At 46.7% G+C, this 23,706-nt stretch overlaps 1 protein-coding gene across 2 annotated transcripts in view; it reads left to right on the top strand.

The window, feature by feature from the left end:
- Positions 1-558: 558 nt before the first annotated feature.
- parp1 (poly (ADP-ribose) polymerase 1) overlaps positions 559-23,706 on the top strand; it is a 55,473-nt gene continuing 32,325 nt past the window's right edge. The window contains exons 1-8 of one of the 2 annotated variants that reach the window (XM_073056110.1): positions 559-728; positions 6,586-6,748; positions 10,857-10,946; positions 16,463-16,578; positions 20,510-20,724; positions 21,867-21,966; positions 22,113-22,229; positions 23,083-23,259. In XM_073056110.1, the coding sequence (XP_072912211.1) occupies positions 615-728; positions 6,586-6,748; positions 10,857-10,946; positions 16,463-16,578; positions 20,510-20,724; positions 21,867-21,966; positions 22,113-22,229; positions 23,083-23,259 (1,092 nt within the window). In that variant the 5' untranslated portion in view covers positions 559-614. The remainder of the gene's footprint in view (positions 729-6,585; positions 6,749-10,856; positions 10,947-16,462; positions 16,579-20,509; positions 20,725-21,866; positions 21,967-22,112; positions 22,230-23,082; positions 23,260-23,706) is intronic. The other variant, XM_073056111.1, reaches the window with a different exon arrangement.

Here is a 23,706-nt window from a genome sequence, read left to right as displayed (position 1 = left end):
CAGTCCAAAGATGTACTGGTTAGTAGTTAATTGGTCATTGTAAATTGTTCTATGATTAGGCTCCGGGCGAAATTGGTGGGTTGCTGGATAGCGCAGCTTGGTGGTGTTCTGTGCTATATATCTGAATATATAAGGCAAACAAGATGTGGAATATAAGAGCAAACACAAGGAAATCTGCAGATGCTGGAAATTCAAACAACACACACAAAATGCTGGTGGAACCCTTCGTCCTGACGAAGGGTCTCGGCCCGAAACGTCGACAGCTCTTCTCCTTATAGATGCTGCCTGGCCTGCTGTGTTCCACCAGCATTTTGTGTGTGTTGTTGCGGAATATAAGAGTAGGGAGGCTGTGGTACAACTTTATAAGTTAGATGAAAATCTGTGTGCACATCTGGTCACTACTCTATTGAAAGGATGTATTTGCAGGGACGGAGTGTGTATTTCAGTCAGTCACCCACAGCGCTCGCGCGCCAGCACCGGTCTGAGCGCGGGCGGGGGCGGTTGGGTGGGTGTGGGGGGGGGGGAAATCCGGGCTACCTGTCAATCACCGCCGGTGCGCGTGCTCGCTTTCTGGCGGCGTCGCCTCCTCCGCTTGGAGTTGCCTGCACGGAGACATGGCCGAGGACAAGCTCTTCAGGGCTGAGTATGCAAAGAGCGGACGCGCCTCCTGTAAAAAATGCGGGGAGAGTATTGCAAAGGACTCTCTGCGGCTCGCAATTATGGTGCAGGTAAGGCGCATTAAAATGAATGGAGCGGCGAGAAACTTGGTTTCGCTTTTCTCTGCTGCAAGCGCGCAGGCCTCGTGGTGCTGATTTGGGCCGACTGGATATATTCTACGGTGCATGCTTTTTTTTCTAGGGCGAGATAGGAAAATTTTGTATTGATGCACGGTCCATGTTTTTTTTCATTCACTTCTGTGAGTTCAAGTTTTTCTTTTCACCCCACCAATCGGTTATGTTTTGGTTCGCTGTATTGTGATGATGTAAAACAGGCCTATTAGCAGCCTGTAAATAGTTCCATCCTAAAGCCGGCAGTAGCGACTTTGGTAGAAAATTTTCAGTACAATGCCCATGAACTGCTGTTACAAAACTCCTTTTCCATTGTGAAGGAACCCACCTCCTGTGCTCTTTTCCCCCAGTTCTAACTTTGGTGACGATGATCATAATTTAAACATCTATAATCTCCACAGTGTAGGCGTTTGAAAATCATCGCTGGATGAAGTAGAGTGGCTGCGGGGAAAGATCCAAATATTCAGTACAGATTCTCTTGTTTAAACTTACATTGATTGCATTTTAAAATGATAATGCTGATTTATCCTCAGCGGAAATACTGAATTTGTTTATTTTTATTTAACCACGCGATCTGCAGAGGTACATAATGAGCTAAATCGTGGGGAGGAGGGCATTATGCAAATATTTACTGAAGAGTAACGGCATGGTAGTGTTGCGGATTTTAAAAACACCCACTTTTCCCACTCTCTCCCCTCTCTAACCCCCTCCCCCGGCAGACGAGTGTTGCTGGGAGTGGTGTCAGTACCAGGGAGGCAGCTCCCAGTGATGCAGCGGGTAGAGCCACTGCCTCTCAGGACCAGTCCTGACCACCGGCACCGGCACCGCCACAGAGCTGAACAGTACAGAAACAAACCACCACATCCGTGCCGCCGTTTCTGTCCATCTACACTATTCCCATTTGCCTGCAATTGGACTGTATCTTTCCACGCCTCCTTTTTCTCCCATATTTGCCCGGGTGCTCTACTTTCCCCTCACATCCCAAAGGCGTGCATGTCAGTGAGTAAATTAGCTGCTGTAGTTTGCCTCTGTTGTGTGGGTGAAGGGTGGAATCTGGTGGTTGGAGAATAAATAGATTAATTAATGTAAAGGTGAGTGTAAATGGGTGGGTAATGGCTAGCACAGACACAGTGGGCTGAAGGACCTATCTGTTTCACCTGTCATTGATTTAATGGACACTAAGTTGGCACTGAGTGCTTCTTACTCTGGTGTTTGACCCTAAACCCCAAGGCACACTGCCAACCACTGTGGGGGGGGGGGGTTGTGAGACCATGAAACCTGCAATGACAAGAAGCTATTCAGCCCAGCAGGCTGGTGGCTGTTTACAAGCCCCACCAGAATGTGTTGGAATGGCTCGGAATGTCAGGCAGCATCTGTGAAGAGAGGGGCAACTGACGGTTCAGGTCAATGACGCTTTGTCAGAACTGAGGAAGAGAGGAAAAACAAATCAGTTTTCTGTTGTGTGATGGTAGGGGAGGGATAAACAGGACAAAGGGGATGTCTGTGATCGGATGAGATGGGTTAACATGGCAATTAGAACACTGAACAGCACAAGATAACAGCCATTCAGTCTGCAAATGTCTATTTCGAATTCAATGCCAAATTAATTTAATCCCTTCTGCCTGCACACAATCCATATCCTTCCATTCAATGCATATTCATGTCTCTCTTGTATCTGCTTGCACCACTAACTCTGTTCCAAGCACCTAGCACTCTCCGTGTGTGAATGCATGCCCTCCAGTACTTGATATTATATCCCTGTGGAAAATGATTCCAACTATTTACCTTATCTAGGCAGCTCATAATTTTATAAACTTTTGTCACGTTTCTCTACTGCTCCAGAGAAAATAGCTTAACTTTGATCAACTTCTAGCTGATACCCTCAAACAGGCAACATCCTGGTGAATCTCTTCTGTCCCCACGTCCTTCCTGTAATGAAACAGCTAAAGTGTATGCAAAACTTCATACAGTCTAACCAAATTTTTCTGCAGCTGCACCATGACTTCCTGATACCTTTAGTCCCTTAGCGATGAAGGCAAGCATGCTGTACACGAATTGCAGGCAAGTCTGCTCTGTCTGTGTTAATGTGCTGCTATTAGTGCTGTGGGACATGCCTCATAGGCCACGTGGTTCCAATGTACGACCGGTCTATCTTCCCCTCTTTCTCCACTGGGATGAATTAATTTAACCTTTAGGGAATCCTGCACAAGACTCTCAAGTCCCTTTGCACCTCGGTTTTTGTAGTTTCTCTCCATTTAGAAAATAGCGAACCCTTTCATTTTTTTCTACCGAAGTGCATAACCGTACACTTTCCAACACTGTATTCCATCTGCCATTTCTTTGCTGATTCTCCTAATCTGTCCTTTTGTAGCCCCTCTACTTCCTGAAGACTACCTGCCTCTCTATCTATCTTTGTTTCAACTGCAAACTTTGCAACAAAGCCATCAATTCTATCATCCCAAATTATTGACATGTATAAAGAATTAGTCCCAACACAGACCCCTGTGGAACACCACTAGTCACCAGTAGCCAACCAGAAAAGGCTCCCTTTACTCACACTGTTTGCCTTCTGCCAGTCAGCCACTGCTTTATCCATGCTAGAATCTCCTGTAATACCATGGGCTCATAGCTTGATAAGCAGCCTCGTGTGGCACCTTGTCAAAGGCCTTCTGAAAATCCAAGTACACATCATCAACTGATTTCTTCTCTGTCTGCCCTGCTTGTTATTTTTTCAAGAATTCCAACAGATTTGTCTGGCAAGATTTTCCCTTGAGAAAACCATGGTGACTACGGCCTATTGTATCATGTGCCTCCAAGTACCCTGAAACCTCAACCTTAATAATCAACTCCAAAATCTTGCCAGCCACTGAGTTTAGACTAACTGGCCTATTGTTTCTTCTGCCTCTCTCCCTTCTTGAAGAGTGGAGTGACATTTGCAATTTTCCAGTCCTCTGGAACCATTCCAGAATCTAATGATTCTTCAAAGATCATTACTAATGCCTCCACAGTCTCTTCAGCCACCTCTTTCACAACTCTGGGGTGTATACCAACTGGTCCAGATAACTCATCTACCTTCAGACCTTTCAGTTTGCTAAGAACCTTCTCTCTAGTCAGGGTAACTTAACAGACTTTATGACCCCGATGCCTGAACTTCCACCATGCTGCTAGTGTTTTCCACAGTGAAGACTGATGCAAAATACATATTCCTTGTTCCCCCATTACTACCTCTCCAGCATCGTTTTCAACGGTGTGATATCCATTCTAGCCTCTCTTATACACTTTATGTATCTGAAGAAACATTTGGTATCCTTTTTAATATTGGCTAGCTTATTTTCCTACTCCATCTTTACCTTAATTATTACTTTAGTTGCCTTCCGTTGGTTTCTAAAAACCTCCCAATCCTCTAACTTCCCACTGAATTTTGCTGTATTATACGCCCTCCCTTTGGCTTTTATGTTGGCTGCGACTTGTTAGGTATGGTTGCGTCAACTTGCCTTTAAAATACTTCCTCTTTGGGATTTGTATATCCTGTACTTTACTAATTGTTTCTAGAAATTCCAGGCATTGCTGCTCTGCCGTCATCCCTGCCAGTGTTCTTTTCCAATCAGATCTGGCAAACTCCTCTCTCATGGCTCTGTTATTCCCTTTACTCCAGTGTAATACTCCCTTAGAACCTCTGTCAGATTTGTTAAGGGCAGCTTTATAGTTGTCATTTAGCACGGAAACAGGCTCTTCATCCCGTCAGTACTGTTCCCATGTAATGGTGTAGGTCCATAGCCTTCTATGATTTGATTTCTCTGGATGCTGTGCTATAATGAATCTAGCCACAAGGTTATCATTAGTAATCTTCTCTATTTCCCATATTTCTGTCTTTGCCCTATTCCCTCTCCGGTCAGGGCTGGGGTAGGGTTCCCCTGTCCTGACTTTCTTCCTCACCAGTCCTCATATCCAGTGTAACATGCTCTGCAGCTTCTGGCATCTACAACAGGATCCCATCACCAGTCACCCCTTCCCTTTACCACTTAATACTGGCTCTCTCCCCTCTTTTTCTCTCCATAGATGCTGCCTGACCTGCTGAGTTCCTCCACCATTTTGTTGTGTTGCTCCAGATTCCAGCATTTGCAGCCTCTTCTGTCTTTCGTTAATAATTCAATTCAATTAATTTTAATTTAATTGTCATTCAACCATACATGAATGCAGCCAAACGAGACATTACTCCAGGGTCAAGGTGTAAAACACAGCACCAACAGTCACACACAACACAAAGCACACATCACACGTATAAAACAGAAAGATACAGCCACTCAATAAAAGGGACCAAACTCTACCATTCGATGCCGCTGAAATCTACAGATGATCACAGTGGAGCTTGTTTTCTGCTGAGTGAACATTGGGGTTGGGGGGACTCCAGCCTGGACTCTGTGCCTCACCGGCTCCAAAGCCTCTCCCTGGCAGCTGTGAGCTGGCAATACTGCGGCTTGACGCCAAGTCCTTGCGCATACAGGATTTCCGTAAAATACAATCACACAAAATATATATGAATGTAGTCCAGACCCCGGAGCCCATTGTTCTGCCCAGTGAATACTGCATGCTGCACCACTCTGCCCACGGTGGAGCACACCTGTTGTAAACCCCGTAGAAGCTGCTGCGGCTGAATGCGTTGCCATCATTCTGGAAAACTGGTGCCTGTTTCAATACCTGTACTTGCTGGAAATGCAGTCCCTGTAGATGAAACATGGCGGGTGGGAGGTGGTTTGTATCTTCAAACCCCCACAGGGGCCACAGCTCCAGCAACCGAGGCTGGACGTGTGTCGTACTCCTACTGAGATGGGATGGCCTCACAGAGATGTTGAGGATCGCATGGCATGATTTTTCTTATTTCTTTGTGAGGTTGAAGGCCACTCAGTACATTGTCAATGCTAGACCGCAGAGTAATCTCAGTCCCCTTTGAATTTCCTTGCCCATTCTCCTCACAGTTCCATCAATTCTACCACTCATGGAGAAGTTTTTCCCACACAGCATGGTGGGCATGTGGACAGGCTGCCAGAGAAAGGGGTAGAGGAGACTACAATTACATTAAAAGTAGTTCAAACAGACTCATGGAGAGGAAAGGTTTAGAGAATGTGGGCCAAACACAGGCAAATGGGTCTATCTTAATTGGGCACCTTGGTTAGCATAGTTGAGTTGGGCTGAAGTGTCTGTTTCCATATTGCATAAGTCTGACCTACGTACTGGGGGCAGTTTAATAGTAACCAAAAAATCTGAGTGGTACGCCTTTGGGATGAGGGTGGAAGCAAGAGCACCCAGTGAAAACCCACGTGGCCATGGAGGAGAATGTGTCAACTCCAGACAGACAGCACCTGAGGTCAGAATCAAACTCTGGTCTCTGGCACCATGAAGCAGCAGCTTTATCAGCCACACCCCTGAGTTACTGATCTTCTGAGGAAAAACAGGGGAGCTCCTCCCTCAGTGACCCAGCCCCTCCTCCAACTTGACATCCTCCTGCCCGTGATCTTGCTGGGCCACCCGTCTGACTTTACAGTGGAGCCTCACCTTGGCTAAGGTGCTGTGGGTTGTCCGAGATTATTAAAGGTGTTCTTTACTTCCGTCAGCCCTCCTCTCTGCTTCCCCACCCTGTGACTGGTCAGGCTTCCTGGCCAGTTGGTTGCCCCTTGGTGCTGGATGGTGCACCCCTAGCTGGTGGGAGGTTGTCACTGTTGCTTCTTGGTACTGGCAACCCTGTACCCACTGATTACTATGATCTCACTCCCTGTTGTGTGCTTGCTCCCCCCTCCAGTCGCCCATGTTCGATGGAAAAGTCCCACACTGGCATCACTACGCCTGCTTCTGGAAGCGAGCCCGGGTGGTGTCACCTACTGACGTGGACGGACTGTCAGACCTGCGGTGGGATGATCAGGAGAAGATCAAAAAGGCCATTGAAACGGGAGGTGGAGGAGGAGGTAAGTATGTGTTTGTCTGAGCCCCTCCTGGTACAGAACTCAGCCCTCTCGTATATCTCAGATATCATTGCTGTTTGTCATCTGTAATTTGAAGGCGAATGTACGTGGGATGGACATTAAGTTGGCAGGTGACACTAAAAAAGGTGGTGTCGTTGACAGTGAAGATGGTTATCAGGATTTACAGAGGGAATTTGCTCAGTGGGCTGAGGAATGACAAAGAGAATTTAATTTGGATAAGTTCAAGGTGTTGGAGTTTGGGAAGACAAATGAGAGTAGGACTTTCCCAGTGAGCGGTGGGTCCCTGGGGAGGGACGTGGGAGTATGTGCATGGTTCCCTGAAAGTGGCATTGCAGGAAGACAAGGTGGTGAAAAAGGACTTTGGGATGCTGGCCTCCATCAGTCAGAGCTTTGAATATAGAAATTGGGATAATATGTTGCCGTTGTATAAGATGTTGGTGAGGCCGCATTTGGAATGGTGTTCAGTTTTGGTCACCCTCCTATTAAACTGGAAGGAATGCAGAAGAGGTTTGAAAATGCTGCTGGGACTTGAGGGACTGAGTAGTGTCAAAATGGCGCTGGTGAACCATGGCAGTGTGTTGCAGGCAGCTTACAGAACTTCTGAGCTACTTTCACTGCAATCTGCAGTCTGTAACTTTCCTTTAAGTAATATATGTTTGTACGGTCTTAGTGTACTAGTGATGTCACAATCTTATAAAGGATTCGGTGGAATAAACTCTCAAATGCAGGTATAGCACCTTTAAGCAGATGAAGGTACATTGCCACAACTGAAAGGCTAAAACACTGGGGTAATAAACTTTCCTTACCCAGCAACTTGCTTGCAAATGTACAGTCACCGGAGAATAAGATTGAGGAACTAAGGGCAGGCTACTATATCGGAGGGAAATGAGGAATTGCTGTGTTATCTGTTTCACAGAGATACGGTTCATACTGGATGTACTGGATATGTTGTTAAGGCTTGAGGGCTTCTTGATAATGGGATAGACCAAACTGTTGATTTTGAGAAGGCAAAAAGTGGAGGTCTGTGTTTAGTGGTGCTTGAACGCAGTGGTCTTGTCACACTCTTGTTACCCTGACCAAAGAGTGATGTTAAGCATGCACTTCAAATACTGAATATCATCAGGAAACGAGAAACAGTCTACCTCGATGCCTTTCAAATCATTGTCGGGGACTTCAGTCAGGTTTGCTTGAAAACATTTCTGCCTGATTATCAACATATCACTTCCAGCACTAGAGGTCCCAACATACTTGACCACTGCTATACTATGATTGGGAATGCTTACCATTCCATGCCGAGACCGAATTTCAGGAAATCTGATCACTTGGCTGTCCTCCTCGTAGCTGCATACTGCCAGAGGAAAGAGTAAGGCTCCAGAGATGGGGGCAACAAAGAGGTGGTCGTGGGAGCCAGAGACGCTTGGCTACGGATTGCTTTGATCGATGGATTGGGCAGTGTTCAAGGACCCATCAGAGGAGCTGAACGAATACATCAAAACAGCCATAGATGAATTGAGTCCCCACAAAATCATTTGAGTCTTTCTCAACCGGAATCGCTGGATGAACTATTAGATGTGCAATCTGCAGAGGGCCAGATCAGTGACATTCAGGTCTGGTGACCAAGTAATACAGGGTTCCAGGTACGAGCTCTGGAAAGCCATCTCACATGTGAAGTGGCAATTCTGGACCAAACCTTAATCACTGAGGGATGCTCAACAGCTGTGGCAGGGCTTGAATGCTATCAGCTTCTACAAATTGAAACCAAGCGACGTGGGTGATTACAGGAGTTTATTCACTCCCAGATGAGCTTATTTCCTTTCATATTTGCTTTGACATTCAAAACACAGAGGCACCTTCATGAACTCCCACAGCTCCCAGTGATCCTGAGATTTCAGTCTCTGGGGCTAACATGAGAGTATCCTTCAGGAGGGTGAACCCACAGAAAGCATCTGGCCTGGTTGGGGTACCTGATCGACGTATCCTGATCAACTGGTTGGAGTGTTCACTGATATCTTTAAATTCTTGATTTTGCAGTCTGAGTTGCCCACCTGCTTCAAGCATGTTTCATTTGTATCGGTGGCAGAGAGGAACGTGGTAACCTGCCTCAATGATAGAACCTACACCCGTTGTGACAAAATGCTTTGAGAGGCTGGTGGTGAATTATATCAGCTCCAGCCTGATAAGCGACTTGGATCTGCTCTAGCTTGCCTATTGTCACAACAGGTTAATAGCAGATGTCGTTTCATTGTCTCTTCACTCAACCCTGGAACATCTGAGCAGTGAAGGTGCATACATCAGGATACTCTCTGACTGCAGCTCGGCATTCAGTGCTATCATCCCCTCAAAACTAATCAGTAAGCTTCAAGACCTGGGCCTCAATACCTCCTTGTGCAATTGGATCCTCGATGTCCTCACTTGCAGACTACAATCTCCAGCAGCACAGGTGCACCACAGGGCTGTGTGCTTAGCCCCCTGCTCTACTCACTTTATACTTATGATTGTGAGGTTAACGCAGCTCCAATGCCATATTTAATTTTGCTGACGACACCACTGTTGTTGGCCTTATGAAAACTGGTGATGAATCAGCATATAGGTGGGAGATTGAAAATCTGGCTGAGTGGTTCCACAGCAACAACTTCTCACTCAGTGTCAGCAAACAAATGAGTTTATTATTGACCAGGAGGTGGTAACCAGAGGACCATAAGCCTGTCCTCATCAGGGGATCAGATGGAGAGGGTCAGCAACTTCAAATTCCTCTATTAACATGTCAGAGGATCTGTCCTGGTCCAGCGTGCAGGTGCCATTATGAAGAAAGCACGGCAGGACCTCTACTTTCTTAGAAGTTTATGAAGATTTGGCATATCATTTAAAACTTTAACAAAGGTCTATAGATGTGTGGTGGAGCATATATTGACTGGTTGCGTCGCAGCCTGGTATAGAAACACCAATGCCTTTGAAAGGAAAAGCCTACAGGAAGTAGTGGATACAGCCCAGTCCATCACCCTTCCCACCACTGAGGACGTTATATGGAGTGCTGTCAAAGGAAAGCAGCATTTATCATCAAGGACCCCTACCGTCAGGAGATGCTCTCTCGCTGCTGCCAGCAGGAAGAAGGTCCAGGACCCTCAGCACTCACCACCAGGTCAGGAACAGGTACTACCCCTCAACCATCAGGCTTTTGAACCAGAGTGGATAACTTCACTTGCCCCATCCACTGAACTCTTCCCACAACCTGTGGACTCACTTTCAAAGACTCATAATCTCTTGTGCTTGATATTTATTGCTTATTTCTTTATTGTTATTTTTCTTTTTGTATTTGCACAGTTTGTTGTCTTCTGCATATTAGTAGTTTTTCCTCCTGTAGGGTGTGGTCCTTCATTGATTCTGTTGTGTTTCGTGTATTTACTGTGAATTCCCAGAAGAAACTGAAGCTGAGGATTGCATATAGTGACATATATATACTTTGATAATAAATTTGCTTTGAATTATAGGGAGAGGTTTAGCAGGTTCGGACATTTTTTCCTTGAGCTTAGGAGAATGAAGGGTGTATTGAAATCAGTGGGGGTGTAGATAGGACTGAAATTGAGATCTAGAGAGCATGGGCTTCAAGTGGGAGGAGAAAGATTTAGTAGGAACTTGTGGGACAACTATTTTTACACAGAAGGTGATCCATGGAACAAGCTGCCGGAGTAAGTGTTTGAGGCAGATATGATTAATAATTTTTAAAAGGCAATATGACTGACCTACTTTACATGGGAATATTGGTTGGCGTAGACCAGCTGAAGGACCTGTTTCAATGCTGTGAGGCTTTCAACTTTATTAGGCAGACATACAGAAGGTATAAATATGATGTTTGCAGCAGCAGCCCAGTATATTATAAGAGGGAAGGTGAACATAAGTTAACAAATATTAACAATTTATACATAACTGTGCAGAAATAAACATTAAGAACACTAACATAAGATTGAGAAAGAGGAAACTATAGTTTGCTGTTTTTCAGATGGGTTTAAGAATCTGACAGTAGGAAGGAGGAGGTGTTGTTGAATCTTCCAGTGTGAGTCTTCAGGCTTCTGTACCTCTTGCCTAATGACAGCATCGAGGAGTGGGCATGGCCTTGATGATGAGGTTCCTGGTGATGATCGTTATCTTCCTGGGACATCAACTCCTGTAGATGTCCTTGATGGTGAGAGAGCTGTACCTCTGATGGAATAGGCTGAGTCCCCCACTTTGTGTAGCCTCCTGTTTCTTTGTGCATTGGAGATCCCATATGAGGCTATGGTGCAACCATTCAGAATGTTTTCCACTGTACATCTGTAGAAGTTTGTCAGCGTCCTCAATGAAACTCCTTAAAACATCTCAGAAACTGTAAGTGCTGAGAACCTTCTTCATGGCTGCGTCTCTGCTGGACCCACAATCAATCCTCCCAAGAATTTTACAGCTAGGAACTTGAGGCTGCTCACCCTATCCCCCACCAACCCTTTGAGGACTGGTGTGTGTTCCTTAAAACCATAAGATATAGAAGTAGAAATAGGCCATTTGCCCCATGGAGTCTGCTGTGCCATTTCATCGTGGCTGATCAAATTTTCCTTTCAGCCCCAATCTCCTGCCTTCTCCCTGTATCCCTTCCTGCCCTGACCAATCAGGAATCTATCAAACTCTGCCTTAAATGTACATAAAGACTTGGCCTCCGCAGCTGCCTGTATCAAAAAATTCCACAGATTCATGGCTCGCTGGCTAAAGAAATTCATCCTCATCTCCGTTCTAAAAGGACGCCCCTCTATTCTGAGGTTGTGCCCTCTGGTCTTGGACTCTTCCATGAAAGGAAACATCACCTCCACATCCACCCTATCAAGGCCTTTCACCATTCAATAGGTTGGTTTCATTGAGGTCACCCCTCATTCTTCTGAATTTCAATGCATACAGGTCCAGAGCCATCAGACCCTCTTCATATTCATTCCTGGAATTATTTTTGTGAACCTCCTTTGAACGCTGTCCAGTTTCAGCACATCCTTTCTAAGATAAAGGGCCCAGAACTGCTCACAATACTCCAAATGAGGCCTTGCCAGTGCTTTGTAAAGTCTCTACATTACATCCTTGCTGTTCTCCTGACATCCCTTCGAAAGTCCATGATCATTTCTTTAACTTTTGCTGACGTTGAGTGTGCATTGTTGTTATGACATGACTCAACCAGCTGACCTATCTCCTGCACGCTTGCTTCCTCATCACCATTGGTGTTTCTGTTTGTGTCTCGCCCTTCTGTGTCTGAGCATGTCTCTCCCTCAATTCAGTAGTAGAATCAAAATTGTTACTTCAGTAATGTACAGCACAGGAACGGGCCCTTTAGTCCATGATGTTGTACTGAAATAATTAAACTGGTGACTCCTATTGTCACACTCTTAATTGCCCCATTAACAAACCAACTTCACAACAACCCCATCTTAGCACCCCATCAGAATCAAGTTTAATATCACTGGCATATATCATGAAATTTGTTGTTTTTCCAGCAGCAGTACATTGCAATACTTAGAAATAAATACAAATTACAATAAGGAATATATGTTTTAAAATCAAATTAAATAAGTAGTGCACAAAGAGTGAAAAAAGAAAACCAATTGTGAGGTTCATTGTCCATTCAGAAACCTGATGGCAGCAGGGAAGAAATGTTGAGTGTGTCTTAAGGCTCCTGTACTTCCTCCTTGATGGTAGCAATGAGAAGAGGGCACATCTTGAGTGATGGATGCTGCCTTTTTGAGGCATTGTCTTTGAAGGTGTCCTTGATGCTGGGGAGGCTAGAGCCCATGTTGAAGCTGGCAGAAAGTTATAAACTTAGTAGCTTTTTCCAATCCTGTGCATACCAAGACGTTAATGCAACTTGTTAGACTGTTTTCCACAGTACATCTGTAGAAATTTGCAAGTATCTTTCGTGACATATCAAGTCTCCCCAAGCTCCTAATGAAATAAAGCTGCTGTTTTGCCTTCTTTGTAATTGCATCAAAATGTTGGGCCCAGGAGATCTCTTCAGAGAAGTTGACACCCAGGAACTTGAAACTGCTCACCCTTTCCAGTGCTGATCCCTCATTGAGGACTGGTGTGTGTTCCCTCGAAGTCCACAGTCAATTCATTGGACGTACTTACAGTGAGTGCAAGGTTGTCACTGTGACACCACTCAACCAACTGATCTATCTTGCCTCATCACCATGTGAAATTCTGCCAACAGTAGTGTCATCAGCAAATGTATAGATGGCGTTTGAGCTATGTCTAGCCACACAGTCATGGGTGTAGGGAGAGTAGAGCAGTGCAGTGCATCCACAAGGTGCACCAGTGTTGATGTTCCCTTTATCCAATCCAATGCTACACCACCACTTGTACAATTTAAAACCTCGCTTCTTTTTCCTTTCTTTCCTAATCTGATAGTCTTAGACCTGAAGTGTTCCTCTTTTGTTTCAGCCCTGACTTGTGTCAGACAGGTTTCCTTTCCCCCACAGCTGGTGGTTATTCAGCCTGTTATGACTATGCCAGCTCACATTATAATCTCGTCTCACTGCTTGCCTCCCTGTGCCGTCCTTTCTCCCGCACGCTCTCAATTGAAAGTAGGAGGTATGATTTGTAACTTTGCAAATGACAGGGAACTTTGTGGAGTTGTAGGAAGTGAGGAAGGTTATTGAGGTTACACCATAAGACATGGGAGGTATTTCGGCCCTTCGAGTCTTCTCTGCCATTCCATCACGGCTGATTTATTATCTCTCTCAATCCTGTTCTTCTTCTCCCCGTATCTTTTGATGCCCTGATTAATCAAGAACCTGTCAACCTCCACCTTAAATATACCCAATGACTTGGCCTGCACAGTTGTCTGTGGCAATGATTTCCACAGATTTATTGTCCTCTGTCTAAAGAAAACTTTTTCCTCATTTCTGTTCTAAATGGATATCCCTCAATTCTTAGTTGAGGCTGTGCCCACTGGTCCTAGACTCCCCCACGATAGAAAACATCCTCTCCACATCCACTCTGCCTAGGCCTTTCAGTATTTGATGGGTTTCAGTGAGATACTCCCGCCTCCCCCCTCCCATTCTTCTAAACTCAGTACAGGCCCAGAGCCATCAACGCTCCTTAACCCTTTCATTGCCAGAATAATTCTTATGAACCTCCTCTGGACCGTTTCCAATGCTAGCACATCTTTTCTTCGATAAAGGGCCAAACTGCTCACAGTATTCCAAGTGTGGTCTGACTAGTGCTTTATAAAGCCTCCACATTGCATCCTTGTTCTAGTCCTCTCAAAATGGGTGCTAACATTGCATTTGCCTTTCTTGCTAGTGACTCAGTCTGCAATTTAACCTTTAGGGAATCCTGCACAAAAACTCCAGATCCCTTTGTACCTCTGGTTTTTGAATTTTACCCCCCCCCCCCCCCTTAGAAAATAGCCTGTGCCTTTATTCTTTCTACCAAAGTGCTTGACTGGGCATTTCCCTACACTGTGTTCCATCTGTCATTTCTATGCCCTTTCCTGGATATTGGTCAACTTATGTTGGGTGGAATAATGGCAGGTGGAATTGAATCCTGGCAAGTGTGAGGTGTTGCATTTTGGAAGATCAATTAAGAGCTGGATTTGCATTTATCATTGTAAGTGTGGATCCCTGGGGATTGCTGAGCAATGTGACCATTGCTGTTATGTAATTTATTTATTGTACCATTTAAGTTGTGTATGATTGGTATTAATTTAATTTTATGTAAAGTTGTCCTTGTTCTTGTCTTGCAATGTACTGTGCTGCTGCTGTGTGAAGTTGTTTCATGGCATTCCTGTGTATGTTTGCCCATGACAATAAACTTGAACCTTGCAGTAGAATGCCGTAGATCCCAGGAAGTGGCCATGCATGTTGTTAGAGTGGGTGAAGCAGGTTTATTGGATATTTGCCTTCAACAGCTGGGGAATGGAATATGGAAGCTGGGATGTCATGTTGCAACATAATTTGGTGTTGGATAGGCCACAGTTGGAATCACCACACAGTAAGGAGGATGTTATTGCACTGGAGAGGGTGAAGAGGAGATTCACCAGGTTGTTGTCTGGATTGTAGTTTAGTAATGAGAAACGGGAGAGGCTGGGTTTATTTCCTTTGGAATCGAGGGGCCTGAGAGCTCGCCTGATGGAGCTGTACAGAATTATAAATAGCGTATGTATGGTATTTTTCCTCATTGGGTGTGTCATAGGAATGGGGAGGGTGCAGTCTATTCGCACAGGCCAGTTGGTGCTGAGGTAAAGCAGTAATAATCATATTGAAGATGTGAAGCTGTAATGATTGATTCTGGACCAAAGATCTGCAGGAGGGAATCGCTGTGTCAGGCAGCAACTGTCAGAGGCTATTTCCCAGGGCTGAAATGGTTGCCACAAGAGGACGCAGGTTTAACGTGCTGGGGAGTAGGTACAGAGGAGATGTCTGGGGTAAGTTTTTTACTCAGAGTGGTGAGTGCGTGGAATGGGCTGCTGGCAATGGTGGTGGAGGCGGATACCATAAAGTCTCTTAAGAAACTTTTGGATAGGTACATGGAGCTTAGAAAAATAGAGGGCTATGGGTAAGCCTAGTAATTTCTAAGGTAGGGACATGTTGCCGAAGGGCCTGTATTGTGCTGTAGATTTTCTGTGTTTCCATGTAAATGGAAAGCAATAGTCATATTGAATGTGGGAGTAGATATGGGTCTCAGCCCGAAACATTGACCATTTATTCCCCTCCATAGATGCTGCCTGACATTCTGCAGAATCTCTTGCGTTCATGGCTAGCTCCTTTCTTTTTCTCTTACATTCTTGAGTCTTGACTCCCTGTCTTGTGGGCAAGAGCAGAATCACAAACAAGAAAAAATCTGCAGATGCTGGAAATCCAAACAACAAACAAAATGCTGGAGGAACTCAGCGGGCCAGGCAGCATCTATGGGGGGAAAAAGTACGGTTGATGTTTCAGGCCGAAACCATTTGGCAGGACTGAATTAGGCCAATTTGGCCTATCAAGTTTACTGTGCCATTTAAATATGTCTGCTTTTTTTTCTTTCATTCCTCATTCTTTCAACTTCTCCCTATAAACTAACTCTCCCGTACCAGTCAAGAACCAGTTAATCTTTGACATCTGATTCCAGTCACAGTCATGCAGCTCAGAAACGGACCAAGTTTCCTGTCTAAGCTCGTCCATTTGCCCACACTTCACCATATTCCTTTCCTATCGTGTACCTGTCCAAGTACAATGAACTTGCCTCAACCACTTCCTCTGGCAGCTTATTCCACACATCTTTATGATAAAGACTGTCTTTCAAGTTTCTTTGCATCTCTCCCTCACCTTAAACCCGTGCCCTCTTGTTCTTGATTCCCATAAATCGCCTCTGCACCCTTTCCAGCTGAATGGTATCTCTGCTATGGCAGGGTGACCCAAGCTGAACACAGTTGACCTTGCCAACGTTGTGTACAATTGTGTCATTGTTGTAGCAACATGCTATGTAAAATATGAAGCCTCCTTTTCCTTCCTCCCCAAGTTTTAGCTGGTGCCTTTATTTCTAGATCTGCTCTGTCAAGGCTGCCTCCTTGCATCTGCATCGTCAGACCGTCCACACCACCTGTTCAGTTCCCCTCTCTGCTCTTTTGAGCAGACAACTTTTTCTCCCTTCCCCTGCCACTAAACACAGGCCGCCTTCTTGAACACTCTTCTCTTGGCATCAATGCAGGAAAGGGCGGTGAGCAAGGAGAGGGCAAAGGGGAGAAGACACTTAGTGACTTCGCAGTGGAGTATGCCAAATCCAACCGGAGCACTTGCAAAGGCTGCAGCAAGAAAATAGAGAAGGTGAGTGGAGAACTGGACCTCGCACTGGGGGGAGAGGAAGGGGTCTGGTCTGAGAGGATGAGGGGGATTGAAGGACAGTTGAGGGACGTAGTCTGCGGGTGGTGGGCGAGTGACCTGACATGCTGGAAGAGATCGAGTCTGATCATGGGACTGTTGGGAGGATCCAAGATTGGGGCTGAGGGAAGGGCTTTATCTGGTTGTTGGTGCGTTCGGTTCTGGTCTCCCTGCTTTAGGAAAGAATGCAGGGATGATTAACAGGATGTTGCTGGGACTACTGAGTTATTGAGAGAGGTTGGACAGACCTGGACTTCATTCCTGGGAGTGCAAGAGACAAGGATGACCTTATAAACATGTGTAAAATCAGGAGGGGCACATACGGTGAATGCACACAGGGTATGGAAGTGAAACACTTAGAGGGAATAAGTTTAAGGTGTGAGGGGTAACGTTTAAATGAGACTTGAGGGGCAACTTCTTCACAGAGAGGCTGGTCAGTATATGTAAAGAACTGCCAGAGGAAGTGGTCATGGCAGATTAATTAACTGTTTAAAAGACTCTTGGATAGGTCCAAGGATAGGGAAGCTTAGTGGAAAATGCGACAGATGAACCAGCTTGGTGAACATCTCAGATGACTTGGACAAGCTGGGTTAGACGAACCAGCTTGGTGAACACCTCAGATGGCGTGGGCAAGCTGGGCTGAATAAACTCTATGCTGTATGGTTCTAAAGTGGTGGAAAGATTTTGGGGTTGGCACCATTCAGGTTACCCACCTGGGGATCATTGCTATGTAAAGGGGAAATCCTGGACATTAGGGTAGGAAGATTACAGCTAGGGGTAGTCTTTCAGGCCTGTTCTACCATTCCATTGAATGTTATTGATCCACTCATGGCCCCAATGCCACATTCCCACTCCCAACTATAACCCTTCCCTTGTCTGATCTTAGAGCCTCCACCTGTACTTGCTGATTCTGTCTCCAGAGCTAGAGAATTCAAATTCATCTGTCTGAAATGGGTGACGCTTTGTTCTGGTATTGCTCTGTTTCTCAATAGCCCCTCTCACTGGGCAAACATCCTCTTAGTATATCCCCTGTCGACCTTCCATTGAACATTACTAATTCAGTATGATCACCTCTGTTTTTCTTAACTCCAATGAGTACAAGTCCATCCTGCTCAAGTACTGAATCTCAGGAACCAGCTGGTTCCCTGAAGCTTCTCTGAACTTCTTCCAATCCAAGGATTTTGCTCCATAAGGAAACCACAACTGTCCCCCGGTTGTGGTCTCACCACCAGTCTTCTATTGTTCCATTAAAGCATCTCTTCTCTTGAATGCCACTGCTTATAATAAAGGTCTGTTTCTGTTGGTCATCCGATTTGTTGAGAATTAGTGTATTTAATAGTACAGCACAGGAGCAGGTCCTTCGAACGACCATGTCTGTGCTGAACAAGATGGAAATTAGTTCCTTGGCCCAACTTATCCACACCAACCAGGGTGTCTCCAAATTCCATTTGCCGATACTTTGTACATCTAAACCTTTCCTAACCATGCACCTGTCTGAAGGTCATAGAACATTACAACATAGATACCATTTGGCCCATCCAGTCTGTGCCAAACTACTATTCTGCATAGTCCCGTTGACCTGCACCCATTGAGTCATATAAGAAGGTCTTTTAAATGTTGGAATTGTACACTTCCTCTGGCAACTTGTTCCATTTACTAACCACCTCACACCACCCTACCATCTCTGGGGGAAAGCCGGCCTTTTGGGTCCCCTTTAAATCTGTCTCCTTCACCTTAAACCTATTCCCTCTAGTTTTAGACTCACCTACCCTGGGATAAAGAATGTGGCCACCATTATTTTCTGAACATCTGTGCGGTCACCCTTCAGCCTTCTATGCCCTGGGAAAACCAGTTCCAGCCTACCCAGTCTCTCCCTTCAGCTCAAGCTCTCCAGTCCCGATAACATCCTCATGATTCTTTTCTGCACCCTTCCTGGCTTAACATCCTTGTAGCTGGGTATTCAGAAATTCATACAACCTTTCAAATGTGACCACCCATCTTGAATATGCCTCTCACAATGTCATGGGATGTGGCCTCTGTTGATCAGAGTCAACCATGGATGCTGTGCCCTAACTGTATACTGTCAGTCAATACAGAAGCCAGGGCAGTACGATATGGAGGATAGGCTGTTGCCCATGCAGCAGGCTCCCCCTCTCCACGCAGCTGATGAATCCAAAGCAACGGCAGAGATCGATACAGTTTTGCACCAGCAGCATTGCAGGAGTTGCCAGTCAGCGTTGAACTCAATGTAGGACTGCCTTGGGGAATCCCGCTCCGGATTTTTCCCGGGGTTTAATCCCGAAGCCTCACCCTGAGTGGGTATAGACCTCCCCCGGAGTGGGCATAGCTACAAGGCAGTGGACGTTTGAGATCAGAGTTTTCCTTCTCCTGTATGAACTGCCATTTGCCCAAAGTGATGGGTATAAGGTGCCAGTAACCCTTCTTTGCCCCTTCTCCTGTCAGTAGAAACAGTTCTGCTGGGTTTATTAGCTAAGCCACATGTATAGGCCAGAAGCTATTTGAGATGCTATTTAGTAGGCAGAGAGAGCTTGTCCCTACTTCTCCCCCCCTCCCCCCCAGCTATTCAACTTTAAGGTTATGCTGATATTATATGCCTCTATAATGTCACCTCTCAGCCTCCTTCAATCTGGAGAAAACAGTCCTCAAACAAACTTCTTAGCTGCTCCATCTTCTCACAGTGACCATTAGGTATGAGATTTCAGGCTTCTGTACCTCCTGCTTAATGGTCACTGTGAGAAGATGTCATGCCCCAGATGGTGTGGATCTTGATGGTAGATCTTGCCTTCTTGAAGTAGAACCTCCTGTAGATATTAACACTGATGGGGAGGGATATTCCCATGATGCATTGGGTTGAGGCCACTGTTCTCTGCTGCTGCTTCATTTGGGTTATCTCACATTTTCCCCCATTATAATCAATTTGTCAATCTCTTGCCTGTTCGCTGACCTACCCAGGTCCTCTGCAGCTGATTTGTGCCCCTGTTTCAACTTGCCAATCCACTTTGTATTATCAGTGATTATAGAAGATAATGACCCAGCACTTGTTACTGAGCAACGCATCCTGAGGAATCGGGTGTGGAGAGAGCCTGGCAGCTTGTGGGTTTAGAGGCCTGTTTGGTGGTATGGCGATTGTGGAATTGGGGCCTGATGACAGCTTTGAGAATTGGCCCTAGGTTGGAAGGCAAAGCAAGTGGGTTTGGGCCCAGACAGCAGCTGGGTGACATCTGGGCCCCTGCTGGAAGGGTCCTTTCTTCCAATCCATACTATAGGGGTAGTTCTCTTACTTCAAGGATGTGAAACCTCATGAGCAGGAAGAGGTCAGCCTTGCTCTGTGTCTTGCACCTCTGGTTATCTCTGCCCCTGTAATGTGTCAAGAGGAATATCTGACCCTTGCTCCTGAGGGACTCTGCTGCAGTACACTCCGTAGCAGCACTGGACCGTTGGTCTCCCAGGCTGTGCCTCAGCCTGACCAAGGATGGGAGGGGGGCATGCATGTCCTTGGATTCATTCCTGATGTCTGACCATTGCAGGTGAGGCTTATCACCCATTCCTCACTGCTCTGGAGAAGGTGGGGGTGAACCCCCTTGAACTGCTGGTGAAGGTGCTCCCACAGTGCTGTTGGAGAAGAAGTTCCAGAGTTTAGATCCAGTGATGGCAATATATTTCCAAGTCAGGGTGGTGTAGGACTAGGAGGGGAACCTGGAGGTGGTGGTGTTCCCCTGAGCCTACTGCCTCTTTCGGGTGAGGGTGTGGAGTGGTCAGTTTGGGAAATGCTGTCAGACTCTGTGGGTGGTGCATGCTGGGGTAAGGTTAGAGTGAGCCCTTTCTCATTGACATTTCCCATCCCTACACCCTACAGGACACCGTGCGCGTCTCCAAGAAGATGATCGACCCTGAAAAACCTCAGCTGGGCATGATTGACCGCTGGTACCATCCCGATTGTTTTGTGGGGAGCAGGGCTGAGCTGGGCTTCTTGCCCAGGTATAGTGCTGCCCAGCTGAAAGGCTTCAACACCCTGACTGGTGACGACAAGGCTGAGCTGAAGAAGAAGCTTCCGGCAACCAAGACAGAAGGGTATTTACCAGTTCCTCAGCCCTCCTAACTTGGTGACAATATACTTTGCTCAGGCATTTTATCACTTCAACCCCTGGTTGAAGATCCCAGTTGTAAATCCCTCTCAAGTATACATTATTCTGCACGTTCATTTGTTAGGTACCGTGAACAATCATGGTCTTTCCATGACAGTGATTATTCTTGGCAAATTTTTCTACAGAAGTGGTTTGCCATTGCCACCTTCTGGGCAGAGTGTTTTTCCAAGTTGGGTGACCCCGGCTGTTATCAGTACTCTTCAGAGATTCCCTGCTCCCATGTGACTCTGATTGGGGGAGGGGTTGCTAATCAGGGGCTGCACCTTACCCAGGGGTGTCTTGCAGGCTAGCAGAGGAAATGAGTGTCTTATACCTCCTTTGCTAGAGACGTACCTCCACCCCGCCACCCCATTCGACATGTAAACCTTCCAGATAAGTAACAGGTGTGGTTGATGATGCATCAATCAAGCAGTTACCTTGTCCTGGATGATGTTGGGTTTGAGTGTAGTTACAACAGACAGGTGGAGAGTTCTCTATCACACCCTGGCTCCTATCTTGTAGATGATAGAAAAGCTTTGATGGCCAGGAGGCCATCACTGCAGGATGTTCAGCCTCCGACCAGCTGTTACCACTGTATTTCTGTAGCTGGTCCGGTTGATGGCAGCCTCCTGGAGGCTGGTGGTAGGGAAATTAGCGATGGTAGTGCTGTGTGTCAAGGGTGTGATGTTGAACTCTCTTTGAGATACTTATTGCCCTGTTGCTTTTGTAACACTAATACCCTGTGCCACTTAACAGGCCACACCTGAATACCGTTCTGGTCTTGCTATGCAGTGGTTGGTTTGGACTGCACTGTTTGCCGAGGGGTTGTGAGTGGAATTGACATGTAGCCATCTCCGTTTCTGAACTGATGAAGCAGGGTCACTGATAAAGCAGCAGAGGATGGTTGTAGAGATTTGTACTTTTACACTGGTTATCCGCATTTAGTCTGAACCCACCAAGGTGGGGCAAAGTATTCGGGATTTAGCACTGCAACCCCCAGCAAGTCGACAGGTGAAGAAAGTGTGATAACTGAAGCAGTAGTGCAGATGGCACTCATGTTACTGATTTGCCTCCTGCGTTGCTCTCTAGGAAGCGAAAAGGGGACGAGGTGGATGGGGAAGTGACGAGCAAGAAGAAGAAGAAGAAGGAGGAGGAGAAGAAAGTGGTGAAACAGGAGAAGGAGCTGAAGGTTTGTCGGAGGGAAGCTGTGACCTGTCTGCACCTCCCACGTCCCTCACTCCGTTTACCCCCCTCCTCACTCAGACAAATCTTCAGTCCACCTCCTGCCCCATTTCATCCCCTCCCCTCACAATATTTCACCTTTGCCCTCTCCAGGAGCAGAGTCAATTGATTTGGGGCATTAAGGACGCCCTGAAGAAATACTGTTCCACGAATGACCTGCGTGAGCTGCTCATCGCCAACGGGCAGGAGATTCCATCTGGAGAGTCGGCGGTGAGTCCATTCCTTCCCCATTACTCTCTCCTGCCTCCTTACTCCCCCACTTCCCCAATGCCTTGTCTCCTCCCTCCCCGCTCCGCCCCCCCGCTCCCCTGCCCTTCCTCTCTCCTCCCCACCTGCCTGTCCTCCTGTGCAGGTTTGATCCTTTGGGACAGTACGTGTGCAGGGATCGTCTCCAGGATGGGGCCAAGACAAGATGCATGTAGTTTATTGAATGATGAGAAGTGGCCTGTGAGGGGAGGTGTTGAGCAACTGGCTCCCTGCTCAGAGCCTTTCCCACTGTGATTGGCTGCTGCGGTGCCCCTGGGTTTGGCCTGCCGCTCCGGGTCACTTGCCCGGATCTGAGGTTGTTCCTGGTGAACTGTGGGCAGTAACACCCAGGCAGATTGAGTGATGCTGTCAGTGGGGAAACCTCCTGTCAAAGACCCCATGGGACAGTAGGGACAGTGGTGTGTGTCATGTGGGAGAGGTCAGGGTGTCAATCCGTGGATGGGGGGACAGGAGAGCCCTGGTCTCTAGGAGGGTCCGGCCCTGGCCGAGTTTGCTTGGCTTGTTGTTTCTGTGTCTAGCTGTATTTGCATGACGATGTGCCTGAATTTCTGGTGGGATAAAGTGTATGCATCTGTGCCTTTTGGGGTGGGGTGGAGCGGAGAATGCACACATCCATGTCTCATGACTGGTTTGGTGCTCACCTTTGGGCAGGCTGGGATTGGGAGGGGCAGGTAGCTGTGCCTGCTTCTCCCTGGTTGGTTGGGGGTGGAATGGCATGTGTGCATGTGGTGGTCTCCCAGGGAGGGTTGTTGCTGGTTGGGCTGAGCTGCTGACTTGTTCCATTGTCCTAGTGTAGATCCTGGACCGGGTGTCGGATGGGATGGCCTTTGGAGCGCTGCAGCCCTGCACCGAGTGCCAGGGCCAGTTGGTGCTGAAGGATTCGGCCTACGTCTGCACTGGCAACATCACTGCCTGGACCAAGTGCAGCTTCAGCACCCAAGTGCCCCTCTGCAAAGACTGGGTCATTCCCAAGGTAGGCGCTAATATCGGGACTTGCCTTTCTCTGCCTGTGACCTGTCAGTTCTTGGACTTTTGGCTTTGAGCCCTGTGTCAGGGCACTGACTACACACAGCTCTGTAGTGCCGGGGGGGGGTGGGGGGCAGGTGGTGGGGGCTATGTTGCAAGACACCCTATGTCCTTGGATTCTAGGCCAAACATTTGCCCATTTACATCAAAGGTCATGAGGACAAAGGGCTAGTAGAGTTAAATGGGCCAAACAGCTGCATGTACAGACAGATTTTCTCCAGAGTTAGGTCCAGCTCGTCCCTCTGCATTGTCAAGAAGCATCAAGTGCTGTTATGTTTTTGTGATCCCCATGTGTGTATCTGCGAAGAGTGTCAGTCTGCTGTTGTCTGTAAGCAGGAAGAAGCCACTTGTTATTTGTCACAGGTAATGAAGTTTTGTTTTTGTATACCGTACG

The sequence above is a fragment of the Hemitrygon akajei genome, chromosome 9 (genome assembly GCF_048418815.1).
Source record: "Hemitrygon akajei chromosome 9, sHemAka1.3, whole genome shotgun sequence".
NCBI classification, from domain to species: Eukaryota; Metazoa; Chordata; class Chondrichthyes; order Myliobatiformes; family Dasyatidae; genus Hemitrygon; species Hemitrygon akajei.
The sequence above is the reverse complement of the archived record's forward strand: the minus strand, read 5'-3'. Positions and strand labels throughout refer to the sequence as shown.